General features: G+C 40.7%; 1 protein-coding gene across 2 annotated transcripts; it reads right to left on the minus strand.

Annotated features, from left to right (window-relative positions):
• Positions 1-332: 332 nt before the first annotated feature.
• HACD2 (3-hydroxyacyl-CoA dehydratase 2) lies at positions 333-20,719 on the minus strand. 2 transcript variants are annotated; one of them, XM_064719116.1, is made up of 7 exons: positions 20,573-20,719; positions 14,602-14,719; positions 14,306-14,324; positions 11,748-11,836; positions 5,899-6,020; positions 5,053-5,231; positions 333-4,380 (listed from the first exon to the last, which is right to left on the minus strand). In XM_064719116.1, exons 1-7 carry the CDS (start codon positions 20,701-20,703, stop codon positions 4,298-4,300), a joined length of 741 nt encoding a protein of 246 aa, XP_064575186.1. In that variant the 5' UTR covers positions 20,704-20,719; the 3' UTR covers positions 333-4,297. The 2 variants fall into 2 exon arrangements, with proteins under 2 accessions (XP_064575186.1, XP_064575185.1); XM_064719115.1 differs by lacking the exon at positions 20,573-20,719 and adding an exon at positions 20,170-20,391.
• Positions 20,720-21,108: the final 389 nt, after the last annotated feature.

Below are 21,108 nucleotides of genomic sequence, written 5' to 3' on the forward strand. Positions count from 1 at the left end.
TTATAATACTCAATTTTGTTTTTGAAGGAAACCATCAGCATCCAGAGTACAGATAACAGCAGGAGAACAAAGAGCTCACACTCAATTGAGGATCCTTCAGGGAGTTCTGAGTGTTGACACAGTCAGTTCAAGGTGTTGTTATGAGCACTTCTTTTCAATTTGGAAAGAAGAGCATTAATAACAATATGAAGTTTCTTATTTCTTTTGTCTGAGCTCCAGAGCTACCTCTGCTAAAAGAACTTGTAAATTAAAAGATACACATTGTATACAAACGAATAAAAATACAGCCCTAACTCACACTTGCAAAGTATCTGCTTTTGTTCCTTAAACAGTAACAATACAACATATTTTGTTCAGAATTATTTTATTTGGATTATAGCAATTAGTATCACTGTTCAGTAGGCCAAATCCAGGCAGAGAGCACAGAATCAACTGCACAAGGCAACAACACGGACTAGAATTTTAGCATACAAACCATTTCACTGCATTATCAAGTTGAAATATCTTTCAACCATGCATAAAAAAATCTATGCTTAAGTCTTTCAGAGCTCCAGGTAATATCAGATTCCTAAATATACAAAAAATACATTTAACTTATAATAATCTTAGTGAATCAGACTTATAAAATTACAATTTTATTCTTCACAACATAGAAAAAAATACAAAAATGACTGTATATAGTTTTCACCCAAGTTTCACTGACATATACATCAAAATATATGATTTGATGTATACTCATGAAAATTTTAAGCTGAAAGATAAGTTTTAAAATGACACTGCAGATTGGTCCACACAAATGCCAACCTTCATAATGATAAGAAAAAAACCCTCTGATAAAAACATCACATTGTGAAAAATTACAATTTACCTGCACTGTAACCTGCATTCTTACTGTAATTTACAAATATGAACATTTCTACAATTCCAGTTGTAAACTACACTCTGGTGAAAACCTTGGTCTTTTGGAGGGTAGTGACTAACTCAGAGCTGGCATGGTAGAACAGAAAGTGCTGTCAACTGAACCAGTGCACACAACAGAGAGCACCAAAGCAGGGGGGCCTGCTGGTTTGGAGAGGCTGAGAGAGAACATGCAAGCCAAGTAAACAGTCTGTGGGGAAAATAAACCCCTCTGCACTTGTGACACAGTACCAATCAAAGCTTCTGTTACAGAGCTCAAGAAACCACAATTTCAGTGACAGATGAGGGGAAACTTCTTCTCTTATGAGGGGAAGAAGCCCCACATGTGTCAGCAAAATCAGTATTAGGGAACAACCCAAACAGTTTTAGGGTATCACACTACAGTTCTCTCTCAAGATCACCTTCCAGTGATTTCCATGGAAGTTTAACTTGAAAAAGCACTGCAACATAAAGCACTGAATTTTCGTACACACTAACTGCACATTCAGACTTCAGAATATAATCCATAAATCATCTTTGCCAGTAAGAATTCTGACTGATAATGCAACTACTTTTTCTTTTGAAAGGAAAAGTAACTCCATTTTCTTTTAAAAGGCCATAGTTTATTTGCATTTTTGTCATAAACTGATACTTTCAATTAAAGTAAATATTCCATATTAAAGCCTATTCAGCAAAGGTGTTGGTTGTAGAAGTTTTCTCCCTACTGGCAGCTTGCTCTGCTTTTCCATGGTGCCAGTGCTATCTGTTGTAGATCTGTACTGTATCTTTCTCATCAACAGAGCCTGAAGCTTGTTTCATGCAGGAATATTACACAGCCATTTTTTATCTCCAAATTGGACCAACAAATTTGAAACCAAATCTTTTATTTGGGCACAGAAATCAAATTAAGAAAAGTTCAGGAGCTGAACATTGACAATATCCAGTAACCTAAGTACATCAGGAAATCAGATCTTTTAGATGACATCCTTCAGAAATATTGACATTAACTTCTTTAATAGCAAGTAGAAGCAAAAGGAGATTTTTGTTCAGAGGTGGAAGTTCACACTTTCAAACAATGACTTCAGAATAATGTAACATTTCTCAGATCACTACAACAAAGCTCATAACCTAATACAGAAATTAATGGAATTGTTGCATCTTTGAATCCAAAACCATTTTGAGGTTGTATATGGCCATAGTAATACAATCACAGAATTGTTTGGGTTGGAAAAGACCTCTAAGATTGAGTCCAACCATCATCCTAACACTGCAAAATCCCAGTAAACCACATCCTTATGCACCAATCTTCAGGTATTTTAAATACCTTCAAGGATGGTGACTCTATCACTTCCCTGGGCAGCTTGTTCCAATGCTTGACATTTCTTTCCATGAAGAAATTTTCCCTAATATCCCCTCCAGACCTTCCTTGTCACAACAAGAGGCAGCATGCTCTAGTCCTATTGCTTGTACCTTGGGAGAAAAGACCAACACCCAACTTGCTACAACCTCCTGTGTTTTATAATCCAGTCAATAACTGGCTCCAAAATGTTGAAAATAGAACAAAGATTATTATTGTCTTTTGTCCTTTCTCTGCCTATAATAATCCTGTCTGTGTTGAACAGGAAAGGCTCTATATAGTCAGAGATAGGGAAATTCAGTCTTTTTGATGGAGCCAAAGAAAATCACTGAAAAATAACAAGGATTGTTTTTTAATATCGCTCTGACAAGCACAAACCTGAATAACTGTATATAATAACTGTATATGATAACTGTAAATCCAGCTCTTCCCAACTGCTAGAACAGAGAGCCTGTGTCCTCAGTACCTCCCAGCTGTGTTTAGAAGAGCTGGGATGTGTCAAACACAACCAGGCCATGTGCAGGGGAGTGCTGGCAGGCCCAGCATGAGGCAGCACTGCAGGGTCACACCTCATCTGTGCACTGAATCATGGCCAGAGGGAAGCCAGAGAGGCTCACATGGACTTGTCCAGTGACTCTGACAGGATGCAGACAGGACTGTCTGGCCATCAATTCCTAACAGAGCAAAGCCATAACCTACATTTCCTTTTGTCTCTGCCTGGATATCCATTCATTTACCTTCTCCTTTTGCTCCCTTCATTCCCCACCCTGTTGCTCCCAATCAGAAGTTTCTTCTAGGCTTGGGCACAGCTCTCACAGCACTAATGCCTTCTGCCTCACCACAAGCCTTTCTCAGCTCCTTCCTTTTCCTTTTACCTTCCAAGGAAAGGTAAAGCCTAAGAACTTGAGAAACCACCTAGGAGAATGTAACTTCTTGTGGTCTCCCACTCTTTCCAAAGAGCAGACGAGGGTGGCTTGTCCTCCATGCAAAGGCAGCAAGTAACACATGAGAATTTGCTCTGCAAGGAGCAGATTATGACTTTGCAACACTTCAGAAGCTGAGTGCCTGGAACTGCCTGCTTGGATGTGCCAGAGTGATGATCTCAGTCACTTGAGAAAAGTCAGGCTAAGGAACAAGGCCCCCAAACACAGAAGACCAAGCAGACCTCAGCACTGAAAGATGAGTATCACAGATAATGACTAGAGATGATAATTTATAGTAAAAAAGGGAGAACTGCACCTGTTTCTGGGTGAACTACCTCCTTATATTGTTTAGATTCATTACTGATACCACTAAAGTATTACAGTTAGTATTATTTATTCTTTTAATATGTAAAAAAGTATTCAGGGATGCAGTACTTGGGGTAGTTTTAATGTTTTGGGTAAGAATTACAGTCTCTGAATTAATATTAGCATTTGAGTGATCAGCTTAAACAAGATCTTCAGAGAGCACACTCTGGTCATACACTGTTTAAATTCCTAAAGAACCACATTCCCCTCATTTTCCATAATTGGTTTCTTGTTCTTGTTCCCATCACCTTTAAATACACAACCTACCTTTCTAAATTCAAATACTTTGCCCAGATTACATTCTCCACTGAAGTCTCTGACATTATCCTGAAATATTCCAGAGCATATTGTTTGCTTTCACAGCAATACATACAGTTTCTGGCATGCAGTCAAGCACTTAAAAAAGGAGGTATCAGTAATATAATCCCAATTCAGGCATTTAGTGGGTACAATTTCATCACTCATACTGCAACCTTCAGGCATTTAGTAATAAATGAAAACCATTTAGCACATCATTTAAGGAAAAGGTTAACTGCCAAGCCATATAAAGTTTAAGTTTTCCGAAGCACTGCAAGCTGAAATTATTTCAATGTTTGACATCCTGGAATTTCACTGAAATCAGATTTATTAGTTATTCTTGCTAAATTACTGGTCTTTTACCTCTGACTTATCTTGGTATACTCTTTACAAATGTGCTGGGTATTGAAAAACTGCAGCATTTTGATGTTTGAAAAGTTCTGAAAAAGAGTTGGAATTACTCCGGCTTCTTATGTTCCTCAGTGTGGGAGAGAACCTTCCGCCTCTGATGCAGCATGTGGAAATAGAGCTGAGGGAAGACTGAGGAGAAAACACACCCAAGTCAATAAAGTGTCAGGAGAGGCCTGCAAGATGCACAGTACATGGTCAAGGTCACCAATTCTCTATTACAGGATGTGCTAATCCACTTTTTGCTTAAATTATCTATTGCCTTTACACTCTAAAGAGATGAATTGATATTGTTCTTAGGCTTCAGGTACTATTAATTTTTCTGCTAGAGAAATCACATTTTTAATAAAATGCAAAATGCTTTATTTAACTCTAAAAGTGGAAGCACATGACAAAAGTTGCCATAACTGCATGCACACAATACAAAGAAAACAGACTGCAGGGCAGAAAAATTTCCAGATTTGTTTGATTTTTTGTAATTCTACTGTCACTTTTTCAGGCTCTAAGGCATTTTATACACATCAGTGCCTCTTTCATCTCTGTCTATCCAGAGCTTTTTCTCTTTTTATTTCTAAATCTATGGTAAACAGCATGTTTGCAAACCAACAAAGGAGGGGGTGGAAAACATACATACACAAACAGCAAAAGCTGAAATTTCCATGAGAAACCTTTGGGAACCATGCAAAAATTAAACAAGGTCATCAGCAGGCTAAATTGGTTACTCCTATGTATGCTAATCCCACAATTGTTTGTTTTTCCCAGTACAGCTGTTAATACTAAGAAACCTAACAAACTCATACTTACTTGGAATGTAAGAGATCATGACCAGGATCAGGAATGTGTAGTAGTCAAATGAAAAATTGTACTTGTTAGGTAAACTAATGGAATATAAGCCAGACTGCCTGACGAAGGGTAATGCAGCATATATTGTGAGTAATTCACCTGAGACTCCCATTGGATACAATACTATAAACAAAGTGTACCTAGAATGAAACACAGAAAGAATTAAAAGTTATGACAAACTCTGACAAAATATTTGTTATATGATATTAGAGATATTCAAATTTTGAATTCTCCACTCAGTATTTATTTTTCTTAGATCTTATTTGATTAGAGCATGGCAAGGTATGAGCACTATTGCAAGGTGAGTATTCAGATCAGCAATCATTTGGAAACACTTAAAGATTTTATATGACAATCTACAAATTATCCTTAAAGCTATTCTCCATACATACACACTTTGTTAATTTGATTTCTGAACTCTTTGGTAGAAGTAATTTTACTACTTAAAACGGGGTCAAATATAGTTGATGTTAATCAATGAGCTTAAATATTATTTCAATGACAACCACTGCATTCAAGAACTACTGCAAAATGTCAGTTTACTTACTGCCATCCCCTACTGTTACATATCAGTTTCTGACAAATAATTCTTTTGAAAATGAGTTCAGACAAATGCCTCTTTCAGCTTGCAATGTAATAAATCTTTGTAACCCAAAAATCTGCTGGAAAGAAGCTAGGCAGCCACGTTCACAAACTGGGCAATTACCTGAAGGCAGAATCTAATTTTTTGCACTGCAAGTACTTTACAAGATAAATATCCCTGTCAGATCAGTGCTTTAAGGCTGTAACTTTTACCATGCCACCGACCTGGCCCATTTGATGAGATAAGGGAGATGGTTTAACAAGCTAAAGGTGTAAAAAGAGTAACGGATGATCTCGGTGATTGTCCAGGCCACTACAAACAAGAGGACACTGTCTTCACTTTGTACCTGTGAGAACAGAGAAAAGGATTTGTATGAGCTTGACCATTCCCAGTTATTCACCAGACCCAAGGAAACCTCACAGAAATCAATTCCTGCATCATTTTAGAGAACAGACTCCAAGAATGAGCTTAAAAGCAACATTAGTAACAACAGTAAAAACCCTTCTTATCATGCTCTGTATTTTTCTAGTTGCTTAAGAATAGCTCTGCTTCATGATCAGGTAAGTTCAGCTCTCATACTCTGTGCAAGGTAAACTGGTACAAGAAAGCCCTGAAATGCTGAATATAATTCTTAACTCTCCCCATTCCTATAAAGTATCAGCTCCTATTTCAGTCCTATGACTGTCTCCTAGTGCAGAAAGAATGGTCTAACACCTGATACTTGGTATACACTTAATATTCTGATACTAGCTCATGGTCCTTCTGAGCAGAAGCACTGTTTTCCTTTTCTGGTCAGAAACTGGGTGCTACTTTTGAGCAGTAGCAGAACAGCTAACACCAGATCTCAGGCTGGCAGGAGAGAAGAACCATGCTCAGATTGTCTCACCTCAGGTAAGCTTGACAGGCACCTGATTCACTGTTCCTTGCTCCATTTTCTGCTTATTGTAACTAGCACAGTTCCTCTAATGTTACACTGAAGGCAGTATCACGTTTCACTGCTTTACACCTCTTGGAGCTTTTATGTCACTCACACATCAGTGAAGCCGCTGCAACTCCACATTTTAACCCTGAGATCAGCTGCTCTGAGCATGGTGCTAATAATGCCAAGCTTGTGGGCTTGATCTCTGCATGGGATCATTTAGGAGCTGACTCAGTGATCCTTGTGGGTCCCTTTAAGCCCAAAACATTCTGTAATAAACTGCCTTTATCTCTGATATTTATAAGGTTAGATTATGGAGCATCATTATAAAGTTCAAGTTCCTGATGGATCTCAAGTATATGTGGGCTCACAAACCCACAGAACAAACTCTTGAGGGACCAGACATGATTTTAATTCAGCCTTCTCCCTCTACTCTTCAACACAATTCCCAGCTGTAAAAGCACCTTGAGCCCAAATTCAGTGGACAGTGGGAATAAACAGTCCAACCACATGGGCCCATATTTTCTCTTTTCTTCCAACTCTTGAAAAAAGGGAAAGGAAGTCAGGAGATGTGGGTGGTGCACTCTATTCATCTTGGACAAAATAAAAACCAACAGAAAAAAAAGGATGAAGAATATATATAGATATATACACACACACGTATATATATTTACATATATGTGTGTGTGTATATGTGGACAATCAGAATCTTCTTAATAGGAGGGGACTGATCATACACTCTTGGGTAAAAAAAAGGGAAATTTTTCCAAGGGAATTACCCAGAAAAAACTTTGTTACAGACTGCAAAACCCAGAAAAATTTATACAGAAATCTTGAGCTATCCTGGAATGCAGAGCTGCTGCTAATCTGTATTGTGCTGTAAATCTACGTTCTGCAGCGTGTAATATTTCAGGTCACTTTCACTGCATTTTGCAGCAAAAGCATCTTATTCTTTTCCCACGTTCTGACAATTTGTTTATATATTAATCTCCCTTACATCATAATGTAAGAGCAAAATCCAAAAATTATTTGAAGATTTGCAGAGAAGAGACCCAATCTATTTTTAGACATTGCTGCAGGATCCTAATCCTGTTTGAGGTCTGCTTTACAAGTTCTTAGTTCTCAGCAGGGAAAAGTGAGCAGATGCTGCTGCTCCTGAGGAGGAATGTGCTTGACAAGCACTCCAGAGCTGCATCTTCTGGCCAGCTCAGGAGTAGCAGCTTAGTGATGAGTTCACCTAAACCTGTGAGGTCCAGGCTTCAACCTGCTCTTTAAATCCCACTTCTTTCCCTAGCTAAGGAAATGGGAAAAGTCAAAACCCAAGAGTTTGGGGCTTGAAGTAGCACCCAAGGATATGAGCAAGGACAAGAAACTGGGGCACTACCAGTGAATCACTTCCATGGAAGTGGAAATTACAGCAGTTACAGTCCAGTTCTAGCACATGGCATCTCTAACACGCCTCCAAGGTCTGGTCTCCCCCTCTCCTTTGTATTTAAGTTATTAAAACAGTTCATCCCATTGTGAAACCCTGTTAGGTCACTTATAGAATCACTGATTGTGCCTTCATAGCTTGTGTCCCTACCTAAGGAAAAACAGTTTTTCAGGAGTCTTACTCTTGTAGCCACTGCTAATGCTGCATTTGCATCATTCCTCCTCCAGGCTGAAGACAGGCCAAACACACAATAACCACTAAGGCCAATGCTCCCTGAGAATTCAATTCTTCTTCCACTACTTTCTTCATGCCAGTCTTAGACACAAGTCAAAACTTTATTTACACCTTATTTATCCAACTCTTTTAATAGGGGTCAATCAAACAACAGGCATAATTTCTGGCATGTGTTTCAAGCCAACATATCATCAAGGAGGTCCTGGATATATTTCAGCTTTTCTTAAATACTGTGAATAGCCAACAATGTTTGCTAAAATATAAAAGAAACCACTGTCTTTTAAGATGCAAAGATGAGAACTGGGAGTTGACAAAATAAAGCCTGAGAGGTTTTTAATGTTCTCCTTAAGACTGGAAAGGGAAATTTCTCTACATTAAGAGAAACAGTTTGACAAATTTGCAGAAAATTTCAGCTAAACACATAATTAAGCAATCCAATGCAGAAGAGCAAAACCAGCAGCACTATGCAAGTGTAATGATGGAAAATATTGGAACAGCATGTCTCTCTCCAAAGAGCTGGTTCTCTGGTGCAGTAATTAAAAAATAAAACATAAAATTCAGGGGAAAAAAAAAGGAAACTTCACAGTAGGCACAAGGGGCCTGACAGACTATTGTGTTGTATGCTTTAATTTTACATAGATGTAAAGCAATGATGAGTCAGGTTTTTCAACTGTACTCAGCCATTCAGACTTCTGACCCTTCCATCATGGACTTTTTACAACAACTTAGTCCTAAATAGCATAAGTTAAGATGTTCTTCCCTCTTTTAAGTAAGTATGCTTTACTACTGATTGAAGATATCAATTCCCCACTGCAGGTACCAGAGTCCCAATTACCAATTCTACATGCTTTAAATGTTGTTTTCACAGCATCTCTTGCCTGTGTGTTCTACAAAAGTTCCTCTAAATATAAATTACTTATTTGCAACCCATCAGTAACTGAGCCCAATGGGATAAGCAATATATGCTTGCTGACACCATTTTTTAATTACCCATCCGAACTGGGTGCAGAATTATCAGAATGGAACTCCACGAAGGCCTGCCATGATGTCACCAGATGATCTCACTGCTCACACAAATTCCAAAAGACATCTTTTGAGCTGAAGGGCACTTTCTGTTCTCCCATGCCTACACTCTCCCTGCCCTTCACACCAGGCTGTTTGTTCTCTGCCCTGCTTTGCAGGGGAAACAGTAAAATTCACTGGACTGGTTCCTTTCTGACATAATGGCCAGCACTGATGATGTGCCAGGCCCTCCTCCACAACACCAACAACTGCTCCCACAGTGCAGGTGAGGAGAATCTCAGGGTGCAGTGCTTTAACATTGCCATGCTTTAACATTTATTGTGAAAAACTTCATATTGAGTTTAACAACACAGCAGCACTGAAGTCCACAAAAAGCACAAACATGTTAGTGGCAAGAAGCATGCTTTAAATCACAGCACATTTCCAAAAGTGTATCCTGACAGAAGGAGGGATGCAATACACATTTCTTCTTTTAGCTGTATTATATATGAAAACAGTCTGGAAAAGCAAGATACTGAACAAGTCTCATTCAAAAAGTTAAAGAGGAAAACTGCAGTTTGTTTTACAAGGACCTCATCATGCAACTGCATCGCTTACAAGTTCCACAAAGCTGTGTGAGAATTTAATCCTGGCCTTCACCATGGAGCTCACTTGTGCAGCCAGCCCTTTAGAGAAAGTAGAACACTTGTGACACTTGCAAAACATCTCCCCAGGTGAGCCTGCAGCTCCCTGGTTGGGGCAAAGGGAGGGAGCAGAACACAGCCTCTTATTTGATTTATTTGCTCTAAGTCACAGGTCAGAAATTCATCACAGGGCTCCTCATCCAAGCCATTCTCATACCCACTTACTAAGACATTAAAAAAGTAACACATAATACAGTCTCTTGCAAGACTTTAACCAGAAGACCACACAAGTGTGGGGGAAAAAAATCTGCATGGAATATTGTTGAAAGAATCCTTGTTAAAAGTCAAATATTTGGTAATACTCATTGCTCCCATTTTGTCAATTTTCTCTGGTGAGAATGTGGGCATAAGCTTCAAAAAAATCTAACCCACAATTGCATTACAGGTTTTTCTTTGATGTCTAACAGACAACACATAGAATAATTCTAATCCTTCCAATGTAACCTTTAATGTTTGGGTTACTTCAAAACCAGGAGACAATTCATAAAAACACATTATCACTGTTTTTAATGAAGCATCAGATATCCCAAAATCATATAGATAACAAGCAAAACTCCAAAAGTATTTATCGTAAGCATTTTAAAAATATATATAACATCTAACATCTTGAGATTATGGATTTTTTTTTTTAATCAAAACCTAGTATTTATTTCTGGTGAGTTAAACAGAGACCAGAGTACATTAATGTGCACCAATAGGGAAGTCCAAGGTTTTATGTTCATTAAGAAAAATAACATTCCTCCACTTTAAGTAGCATGAAACTAAAGCTTCACGTGAACAAGCATCACAATACCAGAAAGGACTGATAATTGCTGGGAACTACAGTGACTTATGGTACTCCACATGTGCATGGATGCTCTGAGAGCAGGTTTGGAGGAAGGAAGAGAAAGCAGCTTCTCTCAAAAGTCTGTAATAACACAAGTTCCTTATGACATTCTCCATTCAAGTCACAAATAATCTTATGCATAAAATGACTGTCACTTATTTCAGGCACCCATGCTGACACTGGTATCAAGACTAATTTCTTTCTTTAATGGGAAGAAAAGCAGTAAAATTAGTTGACTACAGCAGAGATGCAGCATATTTGGGCTGCTACAAGGATTCAGATGACATGAGTCAGTCACTATAACCTGTACCAATTAAAGCATGTCTAGATTTTCAAACAGCTGTCAGGAATAATCTTCAAAAAACAGGGCTTCCAAAAGATTCTAAAGAGATCTGCCTAAAGTACAGCACTGTTTGGTGTGGTGAGCAGTGAGAAAAAACACTCAGCCCCCAAAATTTACCTACATTTGAATGTAAGAAAATTGAATGAAGGACAGAGGAAAGATTATCCTGGAGAGTGACAATGGAGAGCACGGAGCAGTGCTGTGCACAAACAACTAAGGGGGAGTTTCAGGAGTTTCACAGGAACTGCATATGCAGGAGGGCAATGAGATTTTGCTTTTAATGATGGCACTAGTGAGATGAACACTAGAAGGCTGTACCAAATTCTGTGTTCTGTATTACACACTGGAAGCTTTTGACTGTCAGTAAGGACTGCAGAATCTATCCAGGAGCCAGATGTCTCACAGGGACACAATCAGACCTCGCTCTGTTTGACTGTCAACAAAAGATGACATCAGACCTATTTTTATTTCTTTTGATCCACAGAAATTCATATGAACAATTTCCCATGGTGGGATACAAACAGAAGACATTTTAAGGACAATAAGACAGCAATCAACACTTGCTTTTCAGCATGGATCAATAGCTTTTCTATCAATTTGCATCTTGACTTACCTCTTTTACACTATGTGTTACTGCCCATGTCAGGAAAACCCTTGACATCACTTGGAAAGCAGTCAGAACAACAGAAGAGGGGACAATGCCTGGAAGATATTTTGCAATTAGTAAATATGCCTGATTAACAAGGCAGGGGTAGGGGTGGGGAAATAAAACACAGCTAAACCAAAGTCCAGTTATTTGAAATTTCTGGAAGGAACGCATATAATTTTTTTTAATTAGAAAATCTGAAGTCAGTCCTTCAGTATGTTTATACAGTATAATGCAGTGCAATCCCCTCACAAGGCTTTCTGCATCAAAATGCAAACAAATGTAATTGATCTCATTGCAATCACAGCACATTCCTCAATACACAGAACAGCTCAATCAGATAATTCCAATCAAACAGCTTCTGGGATACAGAATTTCAAATAATCCTGTTTGATTAAAATATCCAAGATACTCTTCATTACTGTGATTTAAAAAGTAAAGACAATAAATATGCTTTGCACTGTATACTCTGTAAAAAAAAGAGCCATCAAAAATTATAAGTCTTTTTCAGAAACACTGATCTAGCCCATATTTCGATAGATGAAAAGTTTGTAGCTCCTTCCTGGAAATGTAACTCAGAAAAACCCTTAAACCAAAAAAAAAACAACCAAAAAAGCCAACCCCACAAGAAAAACCCCAGGGAACAGCTGATGCACTGACAGGTACAGAGGTAATTTGAAGATTTTCTCAAGCAAGCAGATATCACTGGTTCTTCCAGCAAGTTCCAACTGACCTGTCAGTAAAAGGACCCTACACAGCCAGGTCTGTCAGAGCAGGAATAGTTTTAGACTGTAAGATTACACAATTTCTAAACTTTGCATCTCAAAGTTTTATTTTCTTCTAATAGTGAAATGATAAAGAGCAGGTGTAGCTCCTAAGAGACAGTAAAAAGTGCTTGTAGAGCTAATGCAAACCACAAGCAACACAAAAGCCTCAGAGAGATGCAGGGACCAAAGAGAAAATGAAATAGGAAGAGAGAGTAAGAAAAGCCAAAACCAAGTTTAAGTTGAATTATTTTCATTTATATGTTTTGGCTTCTTTGAGAGGGAAAAGGAAAATCCTACAGACATAGTTCTCTTCAGTTTTATCCCACTGTCTTGGTCTCTGGGCTACATGTTACCTCCTTTCCAGCTCTGCATTTTTTAAATCTTTGCTATATGTCAAAGTCCTGCTCTCAACCGTGCTTCACAGAGACACTCCCCTATCAATCCTTGTATTTTGAAGGACTTGCCTCACAGATGCTAACATTTCAGATTCTACTGAAAAGATGTGGAGAGAAAAGTTATGCTGATACACACAGCCATCTGTCACACATAAGCTTTTCTATTGACAGAGAATTACAGCTCTAGTTAGAGCAATTAGTTCAGCAGGGGCAAAGGAATCTGCAAATTTCCTGTTTCTCCTTGCATAGGAACTTGTGCTACAGTCAGTGGGACTGCAGCAGACAGCAGCAGTGCATCCAGCTGTGCAAACCCCTCTCACTTTATTTAGCTGACAAACACTTCCATTAACAGAAAAAAATATAATCCACAGCCACTTAGAAGAAAACCAGTCTTTTGCAAAAGAGTTTTGTTAGGGAAAGCAAAAAGAATAAAAACAGCAGAAAATGTTGCCACTTTCTCCTAATGGCTCTCTCTAACATTAAATTGTGTTACTAAGGATCACATGGGCTAAATGGATCCACACTTCAAATCAACTGAGAAAACAGCAAAGCATTATGGATTTAGGATGATAAAACCAGCATTTTTTCTGCTCTAGTGTTCCCAGATTTAACTTCTGCTTCTTGCCACTTGTTAAATAAGAACTTTAAAATGGCATATTTTAATATTAATTTTTTACAAAATTTTTTTAAACGAATGGTTTATTCTGGTAAAAAACAGTAATTGAGATTTGGTAAAATTAAACAGCATTGGAAGGAGTGCCTTGGCAGCACAGGCAAATAGATGCTACACACAGTTTACTCTGAGAAGCCTTTACATTAATTTGAGGTGTACATGATCATTCCTTTCCTGGGGTGATCTGTGCACAGTTTATGAAATGCCTTCTTAAGACATTTTCAGAGCAGCTGGATGATTCAGGAGGGTCAGAACTACTTCATTAACTACAGAACCAGACTGCCCTCTGCTGACACATTCCTAGCACCAGCTCTCCCAACACCTCACTTGGTTATTGAAGCATCCCCCAGAACTCACTATGAACCTACAATCCCATAACTTCTCCATTATGTGGCTGTCTGGACAATGATGAAAACCAGCAAGTTTGTAGTTGCAGCTTCAGGAACCTCAACACCAATCTTTAAGTAGTGGCTTGTGAACATTCAAATAGGAGCTAAAGCACTGTTTAATTGTTTTGTGACTTCTCAAATTAGGGAGTTAAAAACTGGAATGTATTTGAAACAAAAATTAGTAAGTTATGCAAGAAGTAAATTCAGCAATTCACAGACTATAACATTTTTCTTGCTAATATATTGCTAAAAGTATAGTCTTCTATTAAAAAAATAGTAAACAGAAAATTTGCAAGCTTACCAAGTGCACAGTGCAGAATCTAGAACAAAAAGAAAAATTCAAATCACTAACATTTCAAATTAAGCAATTCAGACACATATTTAGTTCTGTTACAAGTGCTTAAGATTCAGTATTTGCACTTCAATGATTAATATTTAGCTCTGCTGCCCAAGCTAAATAGCAGACAGTAAAACTCCCTCTTGCTAAAAGGAAAACTCAGCTTTTGTGTGAGCTCTTCAGTAGAATTAAAGTAAATGTAAGAAATACAACACATTCATGCAAATATTAGTAAGGCCAGGGAATAGGACTACACCTACCTCAAGCAAAGCTCCAGTTTGGAAGAATTTCAGGGGCTTTTCTATTGAATAGTAAAGGCTGTGGTAGCTGCCTTTAGCCAGATATGCCCGAACTAGACCGACTGCAATAACGAGCCACCTGAAAGACAGAAAAAAGGAGACACTGAGCAAAGCATAAATAAAAATAAATCTTTAATCCCTCTTTCAATACTTGAGGAAGCAACAGGCAGAACTGTCCTGAAATACACTAACTCTGCAAAACGGGAAATGTCAAATAGTTGCATTTTCTACAAATTTACCCAAGTGAAAGATGATACATTTTAAAAGCATTTTTCAGCACCACCATGGAAGCAATTTCTCTAATGTCTCAATTTAGTTTTCAGTGAACTCTGTTTAATTAGTTATGGAATGTATTCATGGCAGATTGGCATCACATTGTTTCAGTTTAGGCAGAAAACCCCTGACAGCTAGTCAGAGACCTATTACCAGCTTAGAGCAGTATGACATAAACAAGATGCAGAAGGAATGGATTTTAACAGTTCAGTTCAAAGTAAACCCCTGGACTCTATGAGAGGTGATCCAGCTTAGCTGGGAGCATATATTATATAAGAAATGGTTATAGATGAATAACTTCAAGGAAACTGAGCCTGCTAAAGGCTTGAAGACAGCATGGCCATTCCCACTGCAGTTTTCCTTTTTAACCAACAAATATATCTGAGCCTATGTAAGCCATGCCCATGTAACTGCAACTGTATGTGAACAATGTGACCTGTTAACCCTGCTCATCTTCCCTTCAGGTAACTTCAACAAACCTAAAAAATTTTCATCCTGGCTGATGAAGCTTCCACTGATTACCACAGCTGTCCAGAGCTGGTGCTTGCACCCAGCAGGAGAAATTCTTCAGTCAAGTCTTTGCCAAGCCACAAACCCAAGGTGAGTGGTCAACCCCAGCCAAAGTCCAACACCTTCCATTTGAAAATAGCATCTACAGTGAGCTTTAGTTTCCAATTGCTTTTGGCTATATGGAGAGAAGGGGCTGCTTGGTCAAGAACAATCCTTAACAGGGGCCCCCAAACCTTTCACTGACAGGCTCATCCTGGCTGTCTAACACTCAATTACTCTGAGTGCCACCCAGTTTTACCTCCATCTCCCTCCAAACTCCTTGTGTAAATAACCAAGTGTCATTGCTAACAGCTCACCTCAATGTGTAGACATGTAGCAAGCCCACTGACTACACAATGGTTTTCACCCTCTGGAAAAATATGTAGCTGTGGTTTTGTAACAGGGATGATGAAGAAATTCCCTTTATTTGCAGCAGATTAGAATCTTACAAGTACCACATTAGCTTGGATATTGCAGAGTATGTGCACATATTATCCCAAATGTAACAATTGTTTGAAACACGTAGTGAAGTTCAGATTTTTCAACAATAAGTAACTCTGGCATCCAAGTTTGTGTTTGTAACAAAATCTGTTAGCAGAATTGGAAGAAAGCTAATTACTTTCTACCTTAACTTCTGGAAGACAAGCACCAAAGAAAAGCACGGGGAGTGGGGAAGATAAATGGGAAAGAGAAACAAGCCCTCCCTTTCTACAGAGTGACAAGTTATTTCAGTTAAAGCCATCTTGTGAAACCAAAAGACAAACATGTGCCAAGTGATTGCTGTTTACAAGGAATAAATCAGGTTCATTTTGTATTTGGACATCAGTGCAGAATAAACCAGTAAGCACCACAGTATTAGTGATTGTCCCCTGTAACACCAACTGCTGCTTCTTTAGGACAGGAATCAGAGCAGGCTGACACTGTGCTCTTCTCATCCGTCAAGTTTCTCTGTTTTTCCTGATCTTCCACGTTTGTTGAGAAACTGCTGAATTGAGCAATTTCTGCAGTTGCACAAGATGCCAGCTCTTGGCTGTGCCTGCCAACCATTCTCACCTGAGCACACACAGGTGAATCCCACAGCTCCCAGAGGAGCTCCAGCCTTTTGCTCTGCCCCACCCTCGTGCCAGATCACTGACTCCAGCAGGACTGTGCTTTCCATTCCATTTCCTAGCCTTCAAAAAGCATTTGATACAGATCACAGCATGAATCCATACGAAATTGAAAGCTGAGCCTGGTTTGTGCTGAAGCTTTCAGTATCCCTGTCCTGCTTCTGTGATTCTTAAATAGTTCTTCACCCTCTAGGACTAGACAAAATGGAACAGGAGAAGGTGAAACCAAGGAAAATCAGCTGAAAATGGAACTTGGCAAGAAGTTTAGAAGGGCAGCAAAAGGCACCACTGTCTCATGAAAGCTCATTTCTTTGACCTACACACTGAACTGCACCTGGAGTTACACTTCATTAAATTACTGCTACCCTGTCTGTAAACTCCAAACTGGACAATTACCATTCTTTGATTAATCCAGAATAAGAAAAATGGATACTGAACACACAGAGTTTTTCTACTTTAATTTGGTCAGACTTGATAGACAAGCTTTGTGCTCAGGTCCTTAGGTGAACTCCCTTGTCTCTCTCACAGGTCATAAAAAGGCATTTTCTTATGCAAAGTTTACTGAGGTTCTGTAACGTTTATGCAAGAGAATACAGCAGAGCTATGCAGTGAGTGCACCTGAAAGGGAGAAGTGTACTTTGACTCTCAACAAGCACTCAGGGAAGACATGGACAATGAAACTCATAACCCAGAACACTCTTTGAGCAACACTGATTAATACAAACCCTTGCACATTCAAAAGCTATTACATTACCATGGACCTGGTTGAGTGAAATCCTTTTTAAATTCATTGTTTATACCACCACCAGCTACTTATACCCAGAAGTACTGGTCAGTTACAGCACTTGACTAAAAATAAGAAACATAATCACCTTTCAAAGCAGCTTACCTAACATTTACACTCAGCTCTAACAGCATGCCCCATCTCCCCACCCAGCACTATCCAGTGATTTTGGTCAAGCACAGTTTTTAGGAAAAATCATTTCCATGCTGCATCTCTGCCTCCAGAAATGAGCTCCCCATGCCAGGCCAGGCATGACTACACAGCTTCAGTCTGTGATGGGGAAAGTCTGCCTGAACACAAGAGGAGCAAGATGCAGAGCTTTCTGCAGCTTCAGGCTGTGAACCATGGGCAGTAAAACCTGAGCAATACAGCTGAGAACCAACTGCAGTCCTGGTTATCCCCTGCTGGACCATGATTGTCCCATTTCTAAAAAAAAACAAAAACCCCACCCAAAACATGAACCAGATAGGAAGTGCATGCAGCTCCAGTCAGAGATCCACAGGTACCCATGCTTTTTGTACTGTTTTTGCTCTTGTAAAAACCACTGTATGTTTTTTATGTAGGAATCCATACACTACGTGCACTACAGCATGAAACTAGAAATAAGATCTATTATTTTTGGAGTAAGCTGTGTTTTCTTTAGCTAAGCCAAGATAAATGCAAAGTAAATGCAGTAGCTATGCTGACATTTTTCAACTGTCACTTGATCTATTTTAAACAGTTAATACTTAAGGCAACTATGCTTTTAAAACATTTACTTTAGTTCCTATTTACTGCACAACAATGTTGTTGTGTGCTTTAGTTTATAAGCCTTTTGTAAATCAAACCAAACAAACCACTTCCAAAAAATCCCATGTGCTGTAAGAGTATCAGTTCAACACCTGGGTACCTTGAATGTTTTGGTTTTTTCTTTTCACAAGTCTCTTTCCAAGGCAGTGCAGTTGGAGAAACTAAGTCTGAGCACTCTGACTGACAGGGGGTCAGTAAATAATCAGTGCCACCAGTTGTGTATCAATCTTTCCATCTTTTCATCTGAACAACTGAGCTTCTGTCAACCAACTCCAGAAAAACTACCTTTTTAAAAGGCTTCACAATAATAAGAAACAAACTGAGCTTTTTTTCCTAAACTCAATCCTGTATATTGTGGAAGTTCAGCAGTGTCCAGGGGAAGTGCAGCCTCCTCATCCATTTGAAGAGGAATTATCAATGAGAGCCCTCGGTGACCTACCACGAAATAAAAGTGAGAGACAACACAGAGATATGACCATGATCACAGAACTCATATGGTAACTCCCCAAATTGCAGAAATCATTTAATCACAGCCCTCTCCAGAAAAAAGCAGCTCATGTTAAAGCACTATAAATCACATCCCACCCAAGAGTGGAACTTTCTAAGAGATTTGATGTAAATCAAGAAAATGGGCAACACTGTGATCAAGATTTATATGCCAACAGAAAGCTAAATAGAGGTTTATGCTATTTATTTCTGAGCTTCCAGCACTCAATTTTTTTTATTTGTTCTTCTTTCTTGAAGAAATAGAAATTTCCCATGCTCAGGAGCTCACATGCCATGACAGAAAGTTCATGACCACAAAGAAAACTTTCCGCTTATACAACAGCTTCTCTCTCAGGTTTTTTATATCTTTTATAAACACAAGTGAATTGCATATGAGCAGCAAAATAAGCAAGGAAATGCTTTTATTTCTTAGAGGAGTTCAGAGGCGAACTTCTTAACATTGTGCAGGGACACCACAACAAAACTAAAAAGCTCTCCTGACTGCCTGCAACGTGTTGTATTACTCATGCAATTATTTCTGAAACAACAGATTACTTAAAGCAAACTGGTGGGTAATTATCCTTGCCCTCTGAGTGAAATACCCTGCAAATATTCTATGGAGCCATCAACCAGCTCAGTAACACCTCACAGTAACACAGCTGTTGGGTAACGGGTGTACCAAGCACCTCACAAAACCGAGCTCTGCCAGCTCCCCTACCTCTGACCCACACAAGTGGAAATATCTTGTAAGCTGAAATAGGATCAGCTGCCACCAGCAAAGCCTAGAATCTTCATGTCCAACTGCCTGATTGAAGTGAATTGTATTTATATTAATTCTACACTAACCTTCCCCCCAAACATGACACTACTCTTTCTGCTCAACTCCTCACCCGCCAGGGTTTATTCCACTATGGAAAACACCACTATTTGGGATCCATTTTAAAGGCTCTTTTCTTCTCCCACCCAAATATCCTCAATCTTTCAAAAGATGGTTTTATTTTTATCTGGATTCTAATGAGATGCGACAGCCACAAATTAATTAAAAAAAAAAAAAAAGAAAAAAAAGTCTCCTTTCTCTTGAGAGTCCCCAGTTGTCACTATTTTTAGTTTTGTATCTAAGAACACCTGAACAAGCACCAACTTGCTCCAGTCTGCAGTACACCATGCAGGGCAAGGGCAGAGCACCAAGCTGGTCCAGGAGCTGACACATCCCAAAAGCAACTTCCAACCTCAAATTACAGAGCAGCTGAAGGGTCTATGGAGAAATCCTGCAGGGCTCAAGATCTTTGCCTTTAACTACTGCTGTGGACTTATTCCCTGTATTTAGGGTCACCTCTAGTGAACCCTGCTGGACTCTACACCACAGACATGGTGATGTGAGGAACCTACGGCCAGCTGGATGTGAGAGCTGCTGCAGAGCAATGAACGTGTCAATGCTAGAGCCGGGCAGCTCTCAGGGAACCCACACCGTGCTGTGCACAGCCCGCTCCGACGGGCAGCCGGACAGGCGGGGCGGGGCGGGCAGCGCTGAGGGCTCACCTGGGCCGGGACAGGCTGAGGGACCCCGGGCACCCAGCCGGGGTTACGGTCACAGAGCACGGCGAGAGCCGGGACGCGCAGGAGCCGCTCTCCAGCACGAGGAGCGGCGAGCGAGGGCTCGGCCGTGCGCCTGAGCCTGACCCGAAGTGCGAGGCAGGGCCGCTGACAGCGCGGGGGGCACAGACCCGGCCCCGTGCGGTGCAGCGCATGGGCTCGGGACCGACGGGAGCGCGGCCACGGCGGCGGCGGGAGAGGCCGCTGCTCTCGGCCCGGCCCCGCTCCCTGCCCTGCCCTCGCTGCCCCGCCGGACCCACCCGCGGCCGCAGCCCGGCCGAGCGCAGCCCCGCGCCCCGGCGGCGGCCCCGGCCGGGGAGCCCCGCAAGCGGCCCCGGCCGGTCCTTACCCCGCCGTCATCACCACGTTGTAAATAACGAGGTAGCCCGTGGCCAGCGCGCCCGGGCCCTTCCTGCGCCGCGCCTGCTGCCCGCCGTAGCCGTTGTCCGCCCGGCTCCCGCCGCTCCCGGCCGCCGCCATCTCGCGGCTCCCGCGCCCCGCCCGCTGCCGGCGCTCGGCGGGCGCGGGGCGGGACTTCCCTCGCGCCGGGCGGGGACGGCTCCGCGCAGCCGCGGCAGCGCCCGCGCCCCTCACACCGCGGGGCCGGCCCGGCCCGGGAGCGGCCGCGGTACCGCGGTGCAGGCAGCGGGGCCCGGCCGGGGATCAGCGCCCTGAGCGCTCGGTTTTCAGGGCTGGTTCTAAACGCCCCTCTGCTGGCAGAAATAGGTGTGCCGTGTCCCTAGAGACGTTAACGGCCTTATTTCTGGAATATATCGTAGGTTTTCATCGGTTTTATAATGTAATTCAGAGGAGAGGCGATCTCCATTAATACATACAAACATCTCAAAGGCAGGTGCCAAGAGGATGCTGCCAGGCTTTTCAGTG

Source organism: Zonotrichia leucophrys, chromosome 7 (genome assembly GCF_028769735.1).
Source record: "Zonotrichia leucophrys gambelii isolate GWCS_2022_RI chromosome 7, RI_Zleu_2.0, whole genome shotgun sequence".
In the NCBI taxonomy this organism is placed as follows: Eukaryota; Metazoa; Chordata; class Aves; order Passeriformes; family Passerellidae; genus Zonotrichia; species Zonotrichia leucophrys.